The sequence below is a fragment of the Phaseolus vulgaris genome, chromosome 10, assembly GCF_051622355.1.
Source record: "Phaseolus vulgaris cultivar YP4 chromosome 10, ASM5162235v1, whole genome shotgun sequence".
Lineage (NCBI taxonomy): Eukaryota > Viridiplantae > Streptophyta > Magnoliopsida > Fabales > Fabaceae > Phaseolus > Phaseolus vulgaris.
In genome coordinates, this window is record NC_143507.1 from 2,000,595 (window position 1) to 2,022,645 (window position 22,051).

Sequence of the window (22,051 nt, forward strand, 5' to 3'; positions counted from 1 at the left end):
TATCTTTTATTTAAAGGCATTTTTGTCATTTTACATGTAGATGGGGTTGATGAAATGCAAGAAGTAATTGCATTGATCAAAATTCCAAAAGCGACGTAACTTTCATATCGTTATCTACAGAACGTGTTCTGCCAATGAGAAGAGAAGGCAACAAGGCAAAGAAAGCAAATCCACCTCTATAAATATTGAAGTGTGAGTGTATTATTGAGATATATATTGTGAGAAATGGTAGGACCAGTGAGGCCTCAATTTGTGTTGTTTGGTTCATCCATAGTTGAGCTCAGTTATAGTTGTGAAGGTTGGGGAGCCACTCTTGCCAACTTGTATGCTCGCAAGGTACTTCATATTTCATCTTCTTCTTCTTCTTCAAACATCATGGTTTCATATAATGTTGTGTCTTTCTTTTTGCTTTTGGTGCATGCACTTTGATTTGCACAATCTTGGTCTTTCTGATTCAAGGTTACTCACTCACTTTTTTATTGTTGTGAATGATTCTCAAGAGGGTGAAGCTCTTTGTGCTTCGATTTTAATGACTCTTAATGATTATTTCTGTACAAATTTCTTTGAGTTTTTAATCTTTGGGAACAGGACTTCACCCAATAGAACAGTCCCTTTTGGGCCTGTTTACTACGTATTCTGATGCCATGAATGAATATATGGAAACTATGGCTGGTCGTTTTCTTGTGGAGAATCAAAAATAAGATGTCTATCATGGAGGAAAAAAGTGACTTAGAGGTGGTCCTGTTGCATGGTATTGGAAGAAATTAGTCTTCTCCATATAAGCACAGAGTGAAGAATTAGAATTGAAATTGTTACCATAACAAAAGTACTGATGTGACCAAAAAGAATATACAGAATCATTGTTGAGGGTGTCAACGCCACAGTTTGCACAACTTACATAGATATAATATAGATAATAGCTACCCTATGCTTGAAAGTGGTTTAAGAACAGATGCATTTAAAGTGTCTAAATATTCTGAAATATAACACTCAATTTACATTTGTACATAATTTTTGTGAGTGAAGAAGCATTAAGATGGAAAATGAGTTTAACTTATCACAGATTGACTTGACATAGGCAGATGTAATGTTGAGAGGATATTGTGGTTGGAATTCGAGGCGTGCTCTGCAGGCTCTGGATAAAATATTTCCCAAGGTATTGAGCATGTGTCTTAATTGCTGTGTTGATTCAAAATCTCACCTTTTCTTCAACTTCAATATATCATCCTTTCTTGACAAAATGATAAAATGTGGTTATTTTATTTGGAGTGCTTAGTAACTATGGAACCTCAGCTAGCTAGTTGACTAGCATTATCCAAAAGACCATATGAAGTCCTCAATTTGTCTTAGATCTGAACATCGATCTATTAAGAAAATTTATCTGAAATTCAAAAAGATCGAATGTATTATAGCAAACTTCATGTGGAAATTGCAGCATGCACACACAGACACTCATGTGGTGTTAATCTTTAGATTATTTTTGTACAATGTGATCACTTATTCTTATTAGAGATTCCACATCAATTAAAGATAAGGTCAATTTATAGTATAAAAGTAGGTGCAAACTTAACCTTGATATTGATTTGGTAAGATTGATTTAAACTTAAAATTCACTTCTTAAAATGGTATCAGAGTCATTTAAAATCTATTCTAACAAGAATTTGTTGAGTTTATCTTGCCACGTAAATCTCGACTAGGTTTAAAGTTCACTTGTAAAGGAAATCACTTTTTTGTTCTGTCATTTTCAACTCAGAATGCCAGTGATCAACCATCGTTGGTAATTGTGTACTTTGGTGGTAATGATTCTATGCATCCACACCCAACTGCCCATAGTCCTCATGTACCCCTCCAAGAATACATTGAAAATATGAGGAAGATTGCAATTCATCTAAAGGTAAACTTTTACTGAAGAACACAAGTTTCCTTTCTTTTCCCACACATCAGTTACTATTTATTTATTGGTATTGATAGTATTCTTTGCATCCACGTTTATTACTATGAAATTTTACCGATGGTTGTCAGAGCCTTTCAAAGAAGACTCGCTTAATATTTCTCAGTTCCCCTCCCATCAATGAGGTGCAAATGCATGAAATGCTCAGGTTCTCATTACAATTCATTTTGGTTATTCAGTATAATTTCACATTATCTCGAGGCTAAGATAGTGATGTAATGCTTGCATTTCTACTTTTTTATGACGCCTGTACTTTTCTTGACTGATAATGTATCTAAAAACTAAAATCATCATCATCATAATAGTTGAAGAACATGACTAAAATCGCACATCTATGATACCTCAGCGATCCAAATGGTGCAACTGAAAGCACGAAGTTCAGAATTACACTATTATGATACGTAGTAGACCAACTTATTTTTAAGTCAAACTTGTACCCTGGCCCAAAGATTGTTATAAATTGGTATTCAAACTTTAGACTAAGATTGAAAAATGGCATATCTGATATGTAAAAATTGGCATATTTGGCTTCATACCAACAATATCTGAATCAGTTATGCTGGCACATGATAAATTTAGAGGATGGAGGGCTCCAAAAGTTTTGACATTCTTGCTGCCTGATTTTATTGAAAATATAGTTTCTATCGTAAACATTAATGGTTGAACTTGAACCAGTGATCTGCTGGGTCCATTAAAAAGGACAAACGAATCTTGTCGAATATACTCAGAAGCATGTTTGGAGCTGTGCCGTGAGATGAATGTGAAAGCCATTGATCTCTGGTCTGCAGTCCAGCAAAGGCATGACTGGTCAGATGTTTGCTTCACGTGAGTATATATTCCAATTGCTCTCTCTCTTGTGTATATGATGGAAAAGTATAAATCTAGAAATGATTCATTTGATGAGGTGTTGTTTGATAGGGATGGAATTCATTTGTCACATGAGGGAAACAAAATAGTGGCAAAAGAGATACTGAAGGTCCTCAGAGAAGCAGATTGGGAACCTAGTCTGCATTGGAACTCAATGCCAACAGAGTTTGCAGAAGATTCACTTTATGATCCAAATGGTGTGGATGAGGAGAGTATTATAAATGTCTCTAACGGGAATTTCCAGGGAAACTCTCAATCAAAGTAGAATTATTCTGCATTTTTAAGCTACAGAAAAGCACATAATTTGAATCACAAAGTGGAATGGTTGTGTAGTTTATCGGTGCTTGAAGAAATATGGTGTTCTAAAAGCATATTGTAGCATGTTTAAAAACACTTCTAAAATAGAAACAAATCACATACGAAAAGAAACTATAACTATTAGCTTCTGAAAATCATATCCAACAAATGAAATTAAATACACTGTAATATGTCAATTATCATACAAGATCGCTGATAGCTAACGCTTTTTATACAGTACTGATCCCAGGCCATGCCTTATTTTTAATGGGCCATGTGAAGTTTAAAGAAAAGGCTGTGCAATTTGTGCACATGCATTAAGGATTGAAATGCATTGGTGGCACAAATAACTGCATTGAAATGCGTGCTATTTTTCTAATCTTGGCAAAATATTTATAAAAAAGGGCATTAATACATGTGTAAAATAATTTGCCAAAGTATATTTACCTATGAAGAACAAATAAAGGGCTACCAACAAAATTCAAATCATTGCCGTTTCGTCAACTTTCATGTTTAGATTATTTGTTTAGGTTTTTCTTAATCAAACTGATCGCGTCAACTTTTTGACAATTAATACGATTATTTTCACACACATGTAGCTCAAGATGCATATTTGATACACTTTTAAGTCCTGCAAGAAAGTTGTATTAATTTTTATTCAGGTAGTTAGCATAGAAGTGTCACTAAAGTATGTTTGGATTACATTTGGCATCATTTATTATTGTCTGTTTAAATGCATAAGCAGTTTCATTTATACATGTTAGCATCATAATTGCATTGTGTTTCTACATCTTTTTGTTTCGTCCCAAATCATGATATTTTTAGAATAAAACTAATACTTGTCTTGTCGGCCAAATCATAATTTGCAAACTATGTAATGATTTGCTGTCAGATTATTACATTCTTCAACAGATCCGTGAGTTCCTTTTCACAAAAACCCAACACCCTGTTATAGGAACAGGATACGTACGTCAGAGAAATATAAACAATAAAACGTTGACTGGTACAATTTGTTTTTGGGAACAGTTGCATTATACATTAAAGGGTTAGAGAAACCCAGTAGTCTCTTGTGCACATTGTATATTCAATTACATAGTCAGAAGAATGTGTTTGCACAGATCAAACCAAGGAATCATACATACAAGGGTAGGGAAAGAATCAAAGAGCTAAGTGGTATCACAAGCACCACCCAATGATAACATCTCAGGAAAATGATTCTATTCGGGATGCATATCAGCCAACTCTATAATCTTCAAGAAAAAACAAAACTAGGCCAATGCACATCCGAATAAAAGCCACTCCAAATGAGATTTTGCGATAAGAATACTCGATGGCTCCTTTTAGAAGACATTCTTCCATGCAATAAACCATTACCCTCACGTAGACAATTGGAACCTGCCACTGGGCTTCTTTCTTCTCCATCCCTGGCATTTCCAAATTCAAAACTCCTTCAGCAAAATCACGAACATACAAAAGAAAATAAAAAACTCCAGAGTAAAACTTACGAAGGCAGCATAATATACAAAAGTCAACCCAGCCAATGCAACAAAGGCAATCTGGAAGACGTTGTACCTGTGATATGAAAAATGCATGGGTTAATTAGGTATTAAAACCTCCTCTGTTAAATATCCCGGTTAATAGTAAAATATACTCCCTTAAGTACTCGCCCTTAGTTCTCATCTCATACTCAAGTCAATATGACCAGCTGATTTATTTTATGTTTTTCACATTTTGGGTGAATGAAAAGAGATTTAGGGGAGTTAAAAGGACAAGTTGGGACAATCCCATCACAAGGCCAAAATTTGCAATTTAACAAAACATTAGATTATGTTCTTCACCCAATCAGAGGATATAGGGAGAGAAAAATATCCAGCTTGACTCACTTGTACAAATATTTAATTCCACGAAGAGATTCGAAGGTGTGGCCGAATATTTCCTGTGCTGCAGTTGCTTGAGCATAGTAGGCAAACGCTGTGGAGCAGAACTGGATTACACTGAAAAGGTAAAAAACAAGTGAACTTTCAGCAATATTATCACAGCATGACATTGCCATGACAGCACAACAATTTTTCACAATGTAGAGAACCCTACTTGGTACTCTGTCCATAAATAACTTCCTTAAACACTTAATAACTGACACAACTGAGAAAAATTCCCTGCTCCTGAACTTCTGAACAGAAAAATCAAAGCCAGAAAGTAAGACCATTTTCAACTACGCACTCTTTTTAAACTATCCCTTCCTACCATATGTAACCAAAGAAGAATGAAAATCATTGTTTTAAAAATTTATCACGGTAAATAAAACTTAACACAAATGTTGAATCACTGCATCCACCATAACAAAAAGTAAACTTCTATACATAATATACATTTGAAAATGCATCCTACAGTTATATACTGACCTCATGGAAGAAAGAAGAATAAGCCCCACATTGAACAGAAAAGAGTTCATGAGAGTAGCTCCCCACCTGCCATAGACAAGTTCACGTAGTGAGTAATCAACAAGTCCCAGTATGTGACTAATACAATTTAAAAGCAATGTGAAATGATATTATAGACTGCAAAGTTTAATTACTTCATTGGATGTATAGTAATGAAAACTAGTCTCAGCCCAACCACCATGGCTCCAGCAATCACAGCAAGGAGAAGGTAGAAGCAGAAAAATGCAAATGCAGCTGTACCTAGAAGACCTGATGAAAGCAGACATCATGAAAAATAACAGAATGAAAATTGGAAGATAAAGTATCTAAACTCTATATGGTAATGAAATATAAAGGTATTCCAACATACCCCAGATATCATCCAGCTTGATAAAAACCACATTCAAGAAAGGAGAAAGAGGAGGATCAACTAATAGATAGATAATTATATGAGCAACCCATGCCACAGAAACGATTAACCTGGCACAATTTTCAAAACTTATGTTAGATACTATATAGGAGTCATAAAACATCTTATAGATTAAGCAATGCTCATTACAGTGACATACCAAGAGTAATAACATCCCAGCAATAGTTATGCAGCAGTATTCGCTGTCTCATCAAAGGGGTGCCTACTGCCACTCTTATATGTCTATTACCACTTCAATTCAACTAATTGTCTATTTTCTCTAAAATATCATTATTTCTCTTAGCTAAATTAATTATCCTATAACCACATCTAATTTTACTTAAGCTCTTTATCAGTGATTTCCTTCATTAATTTAAATTCTATAAAAATTTAATGATGAAAATAAACCATTAACTCTATTTATCTCTCCATCTATATGAAATTATCAGGAGAGAACCTTCTGAAAATTATCACACAGACAGTTTAGTGTATCTAGCATTCCAAGTAACTCAAACGTTATATCATTGCTTACCCTAAAACTCCCAAAACAAGTTTAGCCAGATACCCGAGAACTGTTAGTGCCCATGTTGTCTCAGCCTGCATTCATACAGGAACAGTAAGTGGGAGAACCATAGCACATTGTTTATGCCTAGAAGTCCAGTATGTACAAGGAACTTACCTTTTCTCCTTGTGGGTACATCTCTTCAAGAAGCTTGACATCTTCTTCTAATTGAAGCAACTCCTGGCAAATTAAGCAAGATAGGTAAGTTAAAAAAACATAACCCCTACAACTTTGAGCCACAACTGTAGACAACTTTGAGCCACAACTAGAACATGCCACATCATATTAATATATACCAGTCCATGTGAACAATGGTACACATAAAATACTTCACACAATGTTGGAAATATTAAGTACCATTAGATCACCAATATCTGTTTACCTTTTCCACAGATTTCACATTTTTACGAAATTTCCTGCCCTTTGAAGCACTTTTTTCTTCCTGATGAAGTGACTCAGCTGCTTTCTTCAGATCTTTTGCTTTTTTTCCCAGTTCAGTAGCTTCCTACAACCATAAACAACAAACAACAACATAAATATAGTACAGCACAGCACATTCAATCAACATTTAGTGTTCTAAAAGAATATAGCACCTTGATATATTGTGAACGAGTGATAACAGCCTTTGGACGCCGAATGAATGAAAATATAAGTCCCAATGGAAGACAAGCAATACCAACACCACCAAATATCTGGATTGAATGGTGGGAAAACAATTGTTAATATCGGTAATATGAAAAAAAAATTTACTTGTGACCTTGAATGGAAAAGGCTACTAAAATTATTATAAGCAATTGCTTCTGCTTGTATGCAATTTATGGTATCAGTCCACACATACACATTTTGACAAGAAAAAAAGGATAATTGAAAGAATGTACTATCATTTGAAAAGCAAAAAAGATATATCTTGCTCATTAATCTATAAACTACCTAGGTAGCATATGAGATTGTGAATTAACTTACAGCAAAAAGCACAGATCCAACTATAGTGGCAAGAGCAACAACATATTCTGGAAAGGTAGTACGCATGGTCCACGTTTTCTCTGATGCAGGACTGGAAGTGTATGCAGAACACTGTTTTTAGGACCAAGGAGAAAATCAGAATGAGAAAAGGCAAAAAAATACTTGTAAGAGCAAAAATATATTGACTTTTGGTGAGAAAGAGAGAGAAACAACAGACCTGATGTGTGTTTCCAATACATTGTTGACCACTGTTGAATTCCCATGTGCTAGGAAATGAGCTTGTGGAAGAAGAGAGATGTCTAACAGTAAAGTCCACCTTCCCAATAATTCCTAATACATCAGTCAGACACATGTCAATATTGATATGAAGCATAAGTGTGGATTTGAAATGTTCACTAAATTGTGGGTTTTCAAAAATGAACAAACAGATTTTGAGGATCATGAATTATCTAATATGCATAACACACCTTCATGAAAGAGCCCTTTGGGCTTGAAACACAGAAACTCGAACTAATGTTAAGGGGTTGGAATTTTATTTAATTATGATTTATTAAGAATGGAGGCAGCTAGAATCAAATTCCTCCCCTTTTATTGTGTGTACGGCTACACGTCTATAACTCACATCAAATTCATATATGACAGAAGCTACTTAACATATCATTTGATGTGAATTTTCAGTGCTTCAACACAGAAACCCAACCCAACCTTAATCCTTAATCAACAACAAACAACTTTCCTTACCGAATAATCCTTAAATTAAACATGGCTTTATATAGCAAAGGAACTTCACCAATTGATATCTTTCGGTAATCTCAACCCCCAGCCCCGCGAAGAACAAAGTAATAAACAGCACGAAAAACCATTTGTCTTTTCCTTAATGTAGGAGTTATAAAATTTACAAGATGGACACACAGTATATAGCTTCACAACCAAAGCAGCACCACCACAACCAATGGATTCCTATGGCTACCAATGAGTGATCACCAGCATGAAACAAACAAAATCCACTCACATTTACACAGATCAACTCTGCCAATTCCACTCTCAACTTCAAAATCTTCATCCCACTGCTCACGCCCATTTAACCATCCAGAAAAACATAGAAAATAATCTATAGACACCAACAGTAAATAAATGTAAGTATGATAGGGCATACGATAAGGCACGACACAAAAACATAGACAGAAATAATAGGCATTGACAAGATGTATGATGTATATATGATATATCATCACTCAAACAACATTTCCATTCACTATCACATAACTCTCAACAAACCAAACAACACAAACCCACCCACCCACCCACCCACCCAATACTAGCTACCAAATCCAAACGCTAAAACATCAAATCACACAGGGAATTACCATGTTACCCCTACCTCGCACAAAACAGATTCAACAAAAAAGGTACAACTGAAATAAAACAACCAACAAAACCATGAAAACATACCATACAGAATCCCCAAAACAAGAGCGCACACAATCGCAGTTGTCACCATCCAACACAACGCGCTCTTAATCCGCTTCCCAACACTCCTGCACACAACACAAACAAAACGCATTGCGATTCCTCAAATCAAACACATTTTTAATTTTTTTTCAACAAATCACGAAAAGTTTAAAACTTTAAAATTTGAATTAGATTAAAAGCACGACGTACTTACTTGTCCTGGTCTCCTTCGTAGTAGAACATGGCAAAGGGGATGACGAAGAAGACGAGGAGCGCGTCGAGGATGTACACCGCGAGCCAGAGGTCCTTCATGGGGAGCGTGAGGTTGCACGCGCCATTGTAGATCGCGTGCCGACAGGCCTGGCGATTGGCAACGTCGGCGGGAAGCATGAGGATGGAGATGGCGGAGACGGAGAGACCCAAAACGACGACGAATTTGGGGAAGTAGGCCTGGTTAACATCATCAGGATGCTGGTAATTGACGAGGAGGTACACGTTAACAAGGAACACGATAACGCACACCACGATCGCCACAATCACCAGCGCCAGGTTGAAGTCTCCCATCCTCGCTGAACGCGATTTGGGAGTTAGGGTTAGGGCTTAATCGGATCTGAAGGGAAATTGGGAATGAAGGAAGGTTTTGGTTACTTGGTTCCGTTGGGGTTGGAACTAAGCAAATACTGTTTTGCCCCTATAGAGAGGAATGGTAGGAAGAGGGTAAGGGTCTTGGAGTAATTTCATGTCTGTTGGTTGGATTGAGAAGAGACAGTTTCGGAAGTTCAAACCAGGCTGTACTAGCGAGTCCAGGTAGGTTGTCATCGAAATACTATGCGCCATTTGGCAGTAACATTTTTGTTCTTTTTTAGGTAATGTTTTTTTGTTCTTTTTTAGATTGTTTGGTTGGATAAATTCTGGTATAAATGTAAAATTCCCAATGTAACTTTTAAAAGTAATTTAATTTAATTTACAAAGAATATAATTTTTTTTTTTTTTTATAATTTTATTGTTTTTATGAATAATTAATTGCAAAATAGAAAAATAATATAATTTAAAATATATATAATTTTTGTAAAAATATTATTAAAAAATATATAATAATCAATTTTAAAAAAATGTTTAATTATTTCTAAATAAAAAGTATTTAATTACTTACTTTATTAAATGATAAAAATAAAATATTTTTTATTTGTTAAAATTTAAAATTACTCAATTAAAAGATAATACTAAAATATCTTGTGAGACAGATTTGAGACTAAAATCTCAGTCAAAACTCAATATACACAATGACGAATGTTTGGTAAAAATTTCACACCAAAAGACCCAAGGAACAAGGCGTAGTAAGTCTGATTGAAAGTGAACAAAACTGGTTTTTCGAAAACAAAACGTCTTGGTTATTCTTCCCTATAACTCCTTTTTGTGATTTGTTTATGTACGTGTCTCCTTAGTTTGATACAAAGAACATATGAAAGTACTCGTGTGAATATGTTTGGAATTTTTCAATGCTAAATGGACCCAAAATGAAATTGTAGAAAGTAGGGAAAAATCACAAATTTTAATAGAGGATAGCATTGGTTTGCACAACTTTTCGAAAAATTTCTCTCGAAATAATTTTTAATTGAAATTCAACGTAAGAATCAAAACTAAATTTGGGACAAAACGCAACAAATTTCAGGTCAAACGGATGAGTATTCACCTAGGAAAAAAATCAAACAGTTTCACACACAAACGAACCTTTCTTTCAGCGCTGACAGTGATGAATAAAACATTTATTGCAAATCTTGTGGGACGAATTTGAGGCTCAAATCTCAGCCAAAACTAAATACACAAAAGAACACATATCTGGTAAAAATTCACAACAAAAGACCCAAGGAAAAGGGCGTAGTAAGTCTTAGACCGAGATTTAAAAAAACTAGTTTTTTGAAAAGAAAACGTCTTGTCTTTTCTTCTCCGTATCTTATTTTTGTGATTCGTTTATGAACGTGGCTCCTTACCTGGGTGCAAACAACATATGAAAGTACTTGTGTGAATTTTTTCAATGCAATACAGACCTAAAATAAAATTGCAAAAAGTAGGGCAAAATTTCACAAGTTTTGGTAGAGGATGGCCTTAGTTTGCACAAAATTTCTAAAAAATTCTCCCGAAATAGTTTTTTCCTGAAATTACACGTAAGAATCTCGACTGAATTTGGGACAAAACGCGATAAATTTCAGGTCACCTAGGAAAAAAATCAAACAGTTTCACACACAAACGAACCTTCCTTTCAGCCCTGACAGTGATGAATAAAAAATTTATTTCAAATCTTGTGGGACGAATTTTGGGGCTCAAATGTCAGCCAAAACTCAATAGATACAATGACGAATGCTTGATAAAAATGTCAGACCAAAATACCAAAGGAGCAGGGCGTAGTAAGTCCCAGACCGAGCATGAACAAAACTGGTTTTCCGAAAACAAAACGTCCTGCCTTTTCTTCCCCGTATCTTCATTTTGTGATTTGTTTATGGACGTGACGCCTTACCTGGGTGCAAACAACATACGAAAGTACTTGTGTGATTTTTTCAACGCAATACGGACCCAAAATAAAATTGCAGAAAGTAAGGTGAAATTTGACAAGTTTTGGTAGAGGATAGCCTTGGTTTAGACAAAATTTCTGAAAAATTTTCCCGAAATAGTTTTTTCTTGAAATTCCACGTAAGAAACTCCAATCCATTTGAGACAAAACGCGACAAATTTTAGGTCAAACGAATGAGTATTCACCCACGAAAAAAATCAAACAGTTTCACACAGAAACGAACCTTCCTTTCAGCCCTGACAGTGATCAATAAAAAGTTTATTGCGAGTCTTGTGGGATGAATCTAGGGCTCAAATCTCAGCCAAAACTAAATAGACACAGTGACAACGACTGGTAAAAATTTCAGACCAAAACACCCAAGGAGTAAGGCGTAGTAAGTCCCAGACCGAGAGTGAACAAAACTTGTTTTCCGAAAACAAAACGTCCTGCCTTTTCTTCCCCGTATCTTCTTTTTGTGATTCGTTTATGGACGTGTCTCCTTACCTGGGTGCAAACAACATGTGAAAGTACTTGTGTGAATTTTTTTCAGCGCAATACGGACGCAATTTAAAAATTGCATAAAGTAGGGCGAAATGTCACAAGTTTTGGTAAAGGATAGCCTTAGTTTGCTCGAAAATTTCTGAAAAATTTTCCCGAAATAGTTTTTTCCTGAAATTCCACGTAAGAATCTCCACTGAATTCGGGACAAAACGCCACAAATTTCAGGTCAAACGGATGATTATTCACCCACAAAAAAAATCAAACAGTTTCACACACAAACGAACCTTCCTTTCAGCCCTAGCAGTGATCAATAAAACATTTATTGTCAATCTTGTAGGACGAATATGGGGCTCAAATCTCAGCCAAAACTCAATAGACACAGTGACGAACGTCTGGTAAAATTTAAGACCAAAACACCCAAGGAGTAAGGCTTAGTAAGTCCCAGACCGAGAGCGAACAAAGCTGGTTTTTGGAAAACAAAACGTCCTGGGTTTTCTACCCCATATCATCTTTTTGTGATTCGTTTATGGACGTGCCTCCTTACCTTAGTGCAAACAACATGTGAAATTAATTGTGTGAATTTTTTTAGCGCAATACGGATGCAGAATAAAAATATCATAAAGTAGGGCGAAACTTCACAAATTTTTGTATGTAACCTTGGTTTGCGCAAAAATTTCTGAAAAATTCTCACGAAATAGTTTTTTCCTGAAATTCCACGTAAGAATCTCCACTGAATTCGGGACAAAACGCGACAAATTTCAGGTCAAATGGATGAGTATTCACCCACACAAAAAATCAAACAGTTTCACACACAAACGAACCTTCCTTTCAGACCTAGCAGTGATCAATAAAACATTTATTGTCAGTCTTGTATGACGAATCTGGAGCTCAAATCTCAGCCAAAAACTCAATAGACACAGTGACGAACGTCTGGTAAAATTTCAGTCCAAAACACCCAAGGAGTAAGGCTTAGTAAGTCCCAGACCGAGAGTGAACAAAACTGGTTTACCGAAAACAAAACGTCCTGGGTTTTCTACCCCGTATCTTCTTTTTGTGATTCGTTTATGGACGTGCCTCCTTACCTTAGTGCAAACAACATGTGAAAGTATTTGTGTGAATTTTTTCAGCGCAATACGGACGCAGAATAAAAATTGCATAAAGTAGGGTCGAATTTCACAAATTTTGGTATATAGCCTTGGTTTGCGCGAAAATTTCTGAAAAAATCTCCCGAAATAGTTTTTTCCTGAAATTCCACATAAGAATCTCCACTGAATTCGATACAAAATGCGACAATATTTAGGTCAAACGGATGAGTATTCACATACGAAAAAAATCAAACAATTTCACACACAAACAAACCTTCCTTTCAGCCCTGACAGTGATCAATAAAACGTTTATTGCCAGTCTTGTGGGGCGAATCTAGGGCTCCAATCTCAGCCAATACTAAATAGACACAGTGACGAACGTCTGGGAAAAATTTCAGACCAAAACACCCAAGGAGTAAGGTGTAGTAAGTCCCAGACCGAGAGTAAACAAAACTGTTTTTCCGAAAACAAAACGTCCTGACTTTTCTTCCTCGTATCTTCTTTTTTTGAGTCGTTTATGGACGTGCCTGCTTACCTGGGTGCAAACAACATGTGAAAGTACTTGTGTGAATTATTTCAGCGCAATACGGATGCAAAATAAAAATTGCATAAAGTAGAGCGAAATTTCACAAGTTTTGGTAGAGGATAGCCTTGGTTTGTGCGAAAAATTCTGAAAAATTCTTCCGAAATACTTTTTTTACTGAAATTCCACGTAAGAATATCCTCTGAATTCAGGACAAAAAACGAAAAATTTCAGGTCAAACAGATGAGTATTCACCCACGAAAAAAATCAAACAGTTCACACACAAACGAACATTCTTTTCAGCTCTGGCAGTGATCAATAAAAAGTTTATTGCGAGTCTTGTGGGATGAATCTAGGGCTCAAATCTCAGCCAAAACTAAATAGACACAGTGACAACGACTGGTAAAAATTTCAGACCAAAACACCCAAGGAGTAAGGCGTAGTAAGTCCCAGACCGAGAGTGAACAAAACTTGTTTTCCGAAAACAAAACGTCCTGCCTTTTCTTCCCCGTATCTTCTTTTTGTGATTCGTTTATGGACGTGTCTCCTTACCTGGGTGCAAACAACATGTGAAAGTACTTGTGTGAATTTTTTTCAGCGCAATACGGACGCAATTTAAAAATTGCATAAAGTAGGGCGAAATGTCACAAGTTTTGGTAAAGGATAGCCTTAGTTTGCTCGAAAATTTCTGAAAAATTTTCCCGAAATAGTTTTTTCCTGAAATTCCACGTAAGAATCTCCACTGAATTCGGGACAAAACGCCACAAATTTCAGGTCAAACGGATGATTATTCACCCACAAAAAAAATCAAACAGTTTCACACACAAACGAACCTTCCTTTCAGCCCTAGCAGTGATCAATAAAACATTTATTGTCAATCTTGTAGGACGAATATGGGGCTCAAATCTCAGCCAAAACTCAATAGACACAGTGACGAACGTCTGGTAAAATTTAAGACCAAAACACCCAAGGAGTAAGGCTTAGTAAGTCCCAGACCGAGAGCGAACAAAGCTGGTTTTTGGAAAACAAAACGTCCTGGGTTTTCTACCCCATATCATCTTTTTGTGATTCGTTTATGGACGTGCCTCCTTACCTTAGTGCAAACAACATGTGAAATTAATTGTGTGAATTTTTTTAGCGCAATACGGATGCAGAATAAAAATATCATAAAGTAGGGCGAAACTTCACAAATTTTTGTATGTAACCTTGGTTTGCGCAAAAATTTCTGAAAAATTCTCACGAAATAGTTTTTTCCTGAAATTCCACGTAAGAATCTCCACTGAATTCGGGACAAAACGCGACAAATTTCAGGTCAAATGGATGAGTATTCACCCACACAAAAAATCAAACAGTTTCACACACAAACGAACCTTCCTTTCAGACCTAGCAGTGATCAATAAAACATTTATTGTCAGTCTTGTATGACGAATCTGGAGCTCAAATCTCAGCCAAAAACTCAATAGACACAGTGACGAACGTCTGGTAAAATTTCAGTCCAAAACACCCAAGGAGTAAGGCTTAGTAAGTCCCAGACCGAGAGTGAACAAAACTGGTTTACCGAAAACAAAACGTCCTGGGTTTTCTACCCCGTATCTTCTTTTTGTGATTCGTTTATGGACGTGCCTCCTTACCTTAGTGCAAACAACATGTGAAAGTATTTGTGTGAATTTTTTCAGCGCAATACGGACGCAGAATAAAAATTGCATAAAGTAGGGTCGAATTTCACAAATTTTGGTATATAGCCTTGGTTTGCGCGAAAATTTCTGAAAAAATCTCCCGAAATAGTTTTTTCCTGAAATTCCACATAAGAATCTCCACTGAATTCGATACAAAATGCGACAATATTTAGGTCAAACGGATGAGTATTCACATACGAAAAAAATCAAACAATTTCACACACAAACAAACCTTCCTTTCAGCCCTGACAGTGATCAATAAAACGTTTATTGCCAGTCTTGTGGGGCGAATCTAGGGCTCCAATCTCAGCCAATACTAAATAGACACAGTGACGAACGTCTGGGAAAAATTTCAGACCAAAACACCCAAGGAGTAAGGTGTAGTAAGTCCCAGACCGAGAGTAAACAAAACTGTTTTTCCGAAAACAAAACGTCCTGACTTTTCTTCCCCGTATCTTCTTTTTTTGAGTCGTTTATGGACGTGCCTGCTTACCTGGGTGCAAACAACATGTGAAAGTACTTGTGTGAATTATTTCAGCGCAATACGGATGCAAAATAAAAATTGCATAAAGTAGAGCGAAATTTCACAAGTTTTGGTAGAGGATAGCCTTGGTTTGTGCGAAAAATTCTGAAAAATTCTTCCGAAATACTTTTTTTACTGAAATTCCACGTAAGAATATCCTCTGAATTCAGGACAAAAAACGAAAAATTTCAGGTCAAACAGATGAGTATTCACCCACGAAAAAAATCAAACAGTTCACACACAAACGAACATTCTTTTCAGCTCTGGCAGTGATCAATAAAAAGTTTATTGCCAGTCTTGTGGGATAACTCTGGAGCTCAAATCTCAGCCAAAACTCAATAGACATAGTGACGAACATCTGGTAAAAATTTCAAACCAAAACACCCAAGGAGTAAGGCGTAGTAAGTCCTAGACCGAGAGTGAACAAAACTGGTTTTCCAAAAACAAAACGTCCTGGCTTTTTTTCCCTGTATTTTCTTTTTTTGATTCGTTTATGGACGTGTCTCCTTACCTGGGTGCAAACAACATGTGAAAATACTTGTGTGAAATTTTCAGCGCAATACGGACGCAAAATAAAAATTGCATAAAGTAGGGCGAAATTTCACAAGTTTTGGTAGAGGATAGTTTTGGTTTGCAAGAAATCTTCTGAAAAATTCTCATGAAATAGTTTTTTCCTAAAATTCCACGTAAGAATCTCCACTGAATTTGAGAAAAAACGCGATAAATTTCAGGTCAAGCGGATGAGTATTCACCCACGAAAAAAATCAAACAGTTTCACACAGAAACAAACCATCCTTTCAGCTCTGACAGTGATTAATAAAACGTTTATTACCAGTCTTGTGTGACGAATCTGGGGCTCAAATCTTAGCCAAAACTCAGTACACACATTCGTCACTGTGTCTATTGAGTTTTGCTGAGATTTGAGCGCCAGATTCGTCCCACAAGGTTGGCAATAAACTTTTTATTGATCATTGCCAGGGGTGAAAGGAAGGTTCGTTTGTGTGTGAAACTGTTAGATTTTTTCGTGGGTGAATTCTCATTCATTAGATCTGACATTTGTCGCGTTTTTTCACGAATTCCGTGGAGATTCTTACGTGTAATTTCAGGAAAAAACTAGTTCGGGAGAATTTTTCAAAAATTTTCGTGCAAACCAAGGCTATCCTCTACCAAAACTTGTGAAATTTCGCCCTACTTTCTGCAATTTTTATTTTGCGTCTATATTGCGCTGAAAAAATTCAGACAAGTAGTTTCATATGTTGTTTGCACCAAGGTAAGGACGCACGTCCATAAACAAATAAAAAAAAGAAGATACGAAAAAGAAAATCCAGGACGTTTTGTTTTTGGAAAACCAGTTTTGTTCACTCTCGGTCTGGGACTTACTACGCCTTACTCCTTGAGTCTTTTTGTCTGAGATTTTCACCAGACGTTCGTCGTTGTGTGTATTGAGTTTTGACTGAGATTTGAACGCCAGATTCGTCCCATAAGATTGGCAATAAACTTTTTATTGATCACTGCCAGGGATGAAGGGAAGGTTCGTTTGTGTGTGAAACTGTTTTATTTTTTTCGTGTGTGAATACTCATTCGTTTGACCTGAAATTTGTCGCGTTTTGTCTCGAATTCAGTGGAGATTCTAACGTGGAATTTCAGGAAAAAACTATTTCAGGAGAATTTTTCAGAAATTTTCGAGCAAACCAAGCCTATCCTTTATAAAAACTTGTGAAATTTCCCCCACTTTCTGAAATTTTTATTCCGCGTTCGTATTGCGCTGAAAAAATTCACACAAGTACTTTCATATGTTGTTTTCACCCAGTTAAGGAGACACGTCCATAAACAAATCACAAAAAGAAGATACGGGAAAGAAAAGTCATGAGGTTTTGTTTTCGGAAAAACAAATTTGTTCACTCTCGGTCTGGGATTTACTACGCCTTACTCCATGGGTGTTTTGGTCTGAAATTTTTGCCAGACTTTCTTCACTGTGTCTATTGAGTTTTGGATGAGATTTGAGCACCAGATTTGTCCCACAAGACTACCAATAAACTTTTTATTGGTCACTGCCAGGGCTGAAAGGCAAGTTCGTTTGTGTGTGAAATTGTTTGATTTTTTTCGTGGGTGAATACTCATTCGTTTGACCTAAAATTTATCACGATTTGTCCCGAATTTAGTGTTGATTCTTACGTGTAATTTCAGGAAAAAACTAATTTGGGAGAATTTTTCAAAATTTTTTGCGTAAACCAATGCTATCCTTTACCAAAATCTGTGAAATTTCGCCCTACTTTATGAAATTTTTATTCTGCGTCCGTATTGCGTTGAAAAAATTCACACAAGTAATTTCATATGTTGTTTGCACCAGGTAAGGAGGCATGTCCATAAACGAATCCAAAAAAGTAGATACGGGGAAGAAAAGCTAGGACGTTTTGTTTTCGGAAAACAAGTTTTGTTCACTCTCGGTATGGGACTTACTATGTCTTACTCCTTGGGTGTTTTGGTCAGAAATTTTTACCGAACGTTCGTCACTATGTCTACTGTGTTTTGGCTGAGATTTTAGCCCCAGATTTCACCCACAAGACTGGAAATAAACTTTTTATTGGTCATTGCCATGACTGAAAGGAAGGTTCGTTTGTGTGTGTAACTGTTTGATTTTTTTCGTGGGTGAATACTCATTCGTTTGACCTAAAATTTGTCGGGTTTTGTCCCGAATTCAGTGGAGATTCTTACGTGGAATTTCAAGAAAAAACTATTTGTTGAACCAAGAGGTGTTCTAGCTTTGAAGAATCCAAACCCTTTGAAGGATGTTGAATCCTTGGCTGAGCTTGTTGTTGCTGTGCTGTTTTAGTTAGGATCTGGGGTAGATTGTGTTTGTAATCCACATCTTTGATTGAATCCAAAGCATAGGCATTCTCAATCTTTTTGAAAGAAAAATGTTTTTCAAACTAAGTTAAAAACAACCGATTGTATTGTCGAAACAACCGATTGTTTATACTTAGATGTTTTTAGAAAAGATTGAAAACTGTTTTTCAAATGGTTGAGCTGTTAAAACCAAAACAACCGATTGATTCGAGGAAACAACCGATTGTTTGTTTTGGGACCATAACAAAAAAACTATTTTATTTTTGACTGAGCCTTAAATGATTTAACTGCTTACGCTCCAGTCATTAAATGCTTTGACCATCTTTTAATGCAATTTAAGAGTTTGTTAAGATTTGATAACAAACAACATCTTTGAATAAATTCAGAAAAACAGATTTGAGTAATATCTTTTACAAGATTTTGAATGGAGTTTTTGAGTTTTCCAAAGAGTTGAGATTGCTTAGAGTTTGTGATTGATCAAAGTGTGTGGAATAGGATTCTGCTTGTATTGATTTCAGATTATCTTCTGTAACAAGTTTAATCCTTGTACTTTGCTGAACAAGTTCTGTTTGTGTGTTTGCTAAGATTGGTTGTGTGTTCTTCAGGGGATCAAGATCAGCAATCTTAGTGTTGGTGTGTTGGCCAAGAAGAGTGTGTGTCTTGAGGGGATCAAGGTCACTTTCTTGGTTGTGGTGTAAGTGATCAAGGTGTGGTTGCTTAGTGGATTTCCTCAGGTTTCTGAGAAGACTGGATGTAGCTTTGGGTTTAGAGTGAACCAGTATAAACATCTGTGTGCAATCTCTCTATCCTTAATATCTTTAAATTCAGTTTTGGTTGTTGTTTGCTGGTATAAACAACCAATTGTTTCTGTGAAACAACCGATTGTTTTTTTCTGGTACTGATGGAGATCAAGATCAAGAAGAAATAGAGGCCGAAGATCAAGGACAAGAGGAGGTAGAGGCCGAAGTTGAAGAAGCTCAAGGAGACACTAGCTTACCTCAAAGGCTTACAAGGAGCAAGTTTAAGGAATTAGGAAGTAGTGGTAGATTGTTTTCTCTTTTTATAGTGTCTTTTGTATAAAAAGTAGAATGTTTAATACATAGTTTTTAGGAAGGTGCTTAGAGGGAAACATTAGATACCTCCTTTGTAAAAGCATATTTAGGCTTTAGTTTAGAATTTTCTAGAAGGTGACTCTTCATAAGTCACTTTAGGCGTTAGCTTAGGAGGCTCTTGGGTAGCTTGTGGTACAAGCTTTGTAAAGCTCATGACTGGCCCTTGCTCCTATAAAATGAGGGCTTGGGTCCTTTGAAATTCAGAATTGGAATTTGTAGTATCAAAACTCTCCCAAATTGGTGATTGAGTGTAGTGAGAACTTGTCTTCTCCTCTTCCTAGTCTCATCTTGAGTGCCTTGGTTCTCTCAAGTGGCGGCAATTCACACTTATCTTGGAGCAATCACACTTCAAGTGGCATGTTCATCAACCAAGAACTACAACCACATAAGTCTTCTTTCTTCTCCATCTATTCCTTCCATTTCCGTGAACATATGAACTTCTAAACATGTCTTAGGTTCTTTTCTTGCAATTCTATTCGGTGCTTTGCCTTTATTTCACATTTTGTTCGGTTCATCTTCTTCCTTGCTGAGTTTAAACGGTTCATCTTCATTCTAGCTTACTTTGTTCGGTGCATTTCAATTGTCAAGCAATTTAATCGGTTCATTTGCATTCTTGCATCTTTTAATCGCTTCAATTGACAAGAAATGGAACTTCCATGTGAGCTTTGGTGTTTGGCGCAAGTTTTGGCGAGTTCTTGAAACATAGAACATTGATCCATTTCTATAAAAGTGCCTCTTCATTCTCCAACTCAAGTTGATTCCATAAAATGTCAAAGAATCATCTATATCTTGCTATTGGAATCATATCAGGTATTGCAGCTTTTGTTTGCTGTTTTGGCAAACTGAATTCTTTATCTATTGTTTTCTTCAGAGAATTTCATTCTTGACTTAAAAGTTTTCGAAAACCCTCTTTAAACAATTCACCCCCCTCTAGTTTAAAGCTATCCATTCTAACAATTGGCATTAAGAGCTTGGTTCTTGAAAGTTATTCAAGTTGATCCTAAAACTGTTTTTAAATGGCTGATAGACTACCTTTTGGAGATGGTGCTTCAATTAACAGACCACCTCTATTTTGTGGTTTGAACTACCAATTTTGGAAAGTAAGAATGAAAATCTTTATGGAATCACTTGACAAAGGAATTTGGGATGCAATTGAAAATGGTCCTTTTGTCCCAAAGTTTGAAAACGATGGATCTGTCATTGAAAAGCCATGGTCTCAATGGACTGATTCAGAAAGCAAAAAGGCCAAATTCGATTGCATTGCCAAAAATATAATAACCTCTGCTTTAAATTCTGATGAGTTTTTCAGGGTCTCCAATGCAATTCATCAAAAGAAATGTGGGACACCTTGGAAGTCACTCATGAAGGGACAAATGAGGTGAAGAGAGCTAGGAAGCATACTCTAATCCAAGAGTATGAGATGTTCAGAATGCTTAAAGGTGAAACAACTGCTAAGGTGCAGAAAAGATTCACTCACATCATCAATCATCTCATGAGCCTTGACAAGACCTTTGAAAAGGAAAAGCTGAACATAAAGATCTTGAAATGTCTTGATAGAGCATGACAACCAAAGGTAACAGCTATTTCCGAATCTAAAGATCTAACATCATTAAGTATGGCTTCTTTGTTTGGTAAGCTTAGGGAACATGAGCTAGAGATGAATAGACTCAATGTTCAAGAAAGTGAAGACAAGCACATAAGGAGCATAGCCTTAAAAGCTTCCAAGCACAAAGGAAAACAAGAATCCAGTGATGATAGTGATGAGGAAAACCTTAGCTTGTTGTCAAGAAAGTTCAACAAATTCTTGAAGAGAAACCGCAACAAGGACAACAACAAAGAAAGGTATGGAAACAAGAAATCCAATGATTTTAATTCCAATAACTATACTTGTTTTGGTTGTGGTGAACAAGGTCATATAAAGGCAGATTGTCCAAACAAGAGCAAAGAGAAAAAGCCTAGCTACAAGGAAAAGAAAGGCAATACAAAGAGAGCCTACATAGCTTGGGATGGATGAGGTATCATCATCAAGCTCTTCATCAAGTGAAGATGAGAAAGCAAACATCTGCTTGATTGCTGAAGATGAAAATGAATCTTGTAGCTCAAGTGAGGTTAGTTTATGTGCTTCCTTAAATGAACAAAATTATAGTGAATTGCTTGAAGCTTTTCAAGAAACTCATGATGAAGCTAATCGATTGGTTCTTTCAAACAACCGATTGAAAGAACTTAACAGCTGGCTGGAAAAGAGAGTGAAATCACTTGAAGATGAGATTGAAAAATCTAAAATTGATTTCAAAAATCTAGAAAATCATTTCAAA

At 36.1% G+C, this 22,051-nt stretch overlaps 2 protein-coding genes across 5 annotated transcripts; one reads left to right on the plus strand and one right to left on the minus strand.

Moving 5' to 3' along the window:
- Window positions 1-97: 97 nt before the first annotated feature.
- Window positions 98-3,186, plus strand: LOC137819773 (GDSL esterase/lipase WDL1). 3 transcript variants are annotated; one of them, XM_068623753.2, is made up of 6 exons: window positions 98-336; window positions 1,079-1,156; window positions 1,754-1,894; window positions 2,023-2,099; window positions 2,627-2,776; window positions 2,870-3,186. In XM_068623753.2, exons 1-6 carry the CDS (start codon window positions 226-228, stop codon window positions 3,081-3,083), a joined length of 771 nt encoding a protein of 256 aa, XP_068479854.1. In that variant the 5' UTR covers window positions 98-225; the 3' UTR covers window positions 3,084-3,186. The 3 variants fall into 3 exon arrangements, with proteins under 3 accessions (XP_068479854.1, XP_068479855.1, XP_068479856.1); XM_068623755.1 differs by having other exon boundaries at window positions 199-336; window positions 1,064-1,156; XM_068623754.2 differs by lacking the exon at window positions 1,079-1,156 and having other exon boundaries at window positions 187-336.
- A 938-nt stretch (window positions 3,187-4,124) lies between these two features.
- LOC137819772 (LIMR family protein At5g01460) lies at window positions 4,125-9,814 on the minus strand. 2 transcript variants are annotated; one of them, XM_068623752.1, is made up of 14 exons: window positions 9,136-9,814; window positions 8,922-9,007; window positions 7,687-7,799; window positions 7,470-7,580; window positions 7,100-7,198; window positions 6,889-7,011; window positions 6,624-6,686; window positions 6,477-6,541; window positions 5,906-6,015; window positions 5,691-5,805; window positions 5,518-5,583; window positions 4,999-5,109; window positions 4,621-4,687; window positions 4,125-4,539 (listed from the first exon to the last, which is right to left on the minus strand). In XM_068623752.1, exons 1-14 carry the CDS (start codon window positions 9,483-9,485, stop codon window positions 4,492-4,494), a joined length of 1,527 nt encoding a protein of 508 aa, XP_068479853.1. In that variant the 5' UTR covers window positions 9,486-9,814; the 3' UTR covers window positions 4,125-4,491. The 2 variants fall into 2 exon arrangements, with proteins under 2 accessions (XP_068479853.1, XP_090152400.1); XM_090296274.1 differs by having other exon boundaries at window positions 9,132-9,705.
- Window positions 9,815-22,051: the final 12,237 nt, after the last annotated feature.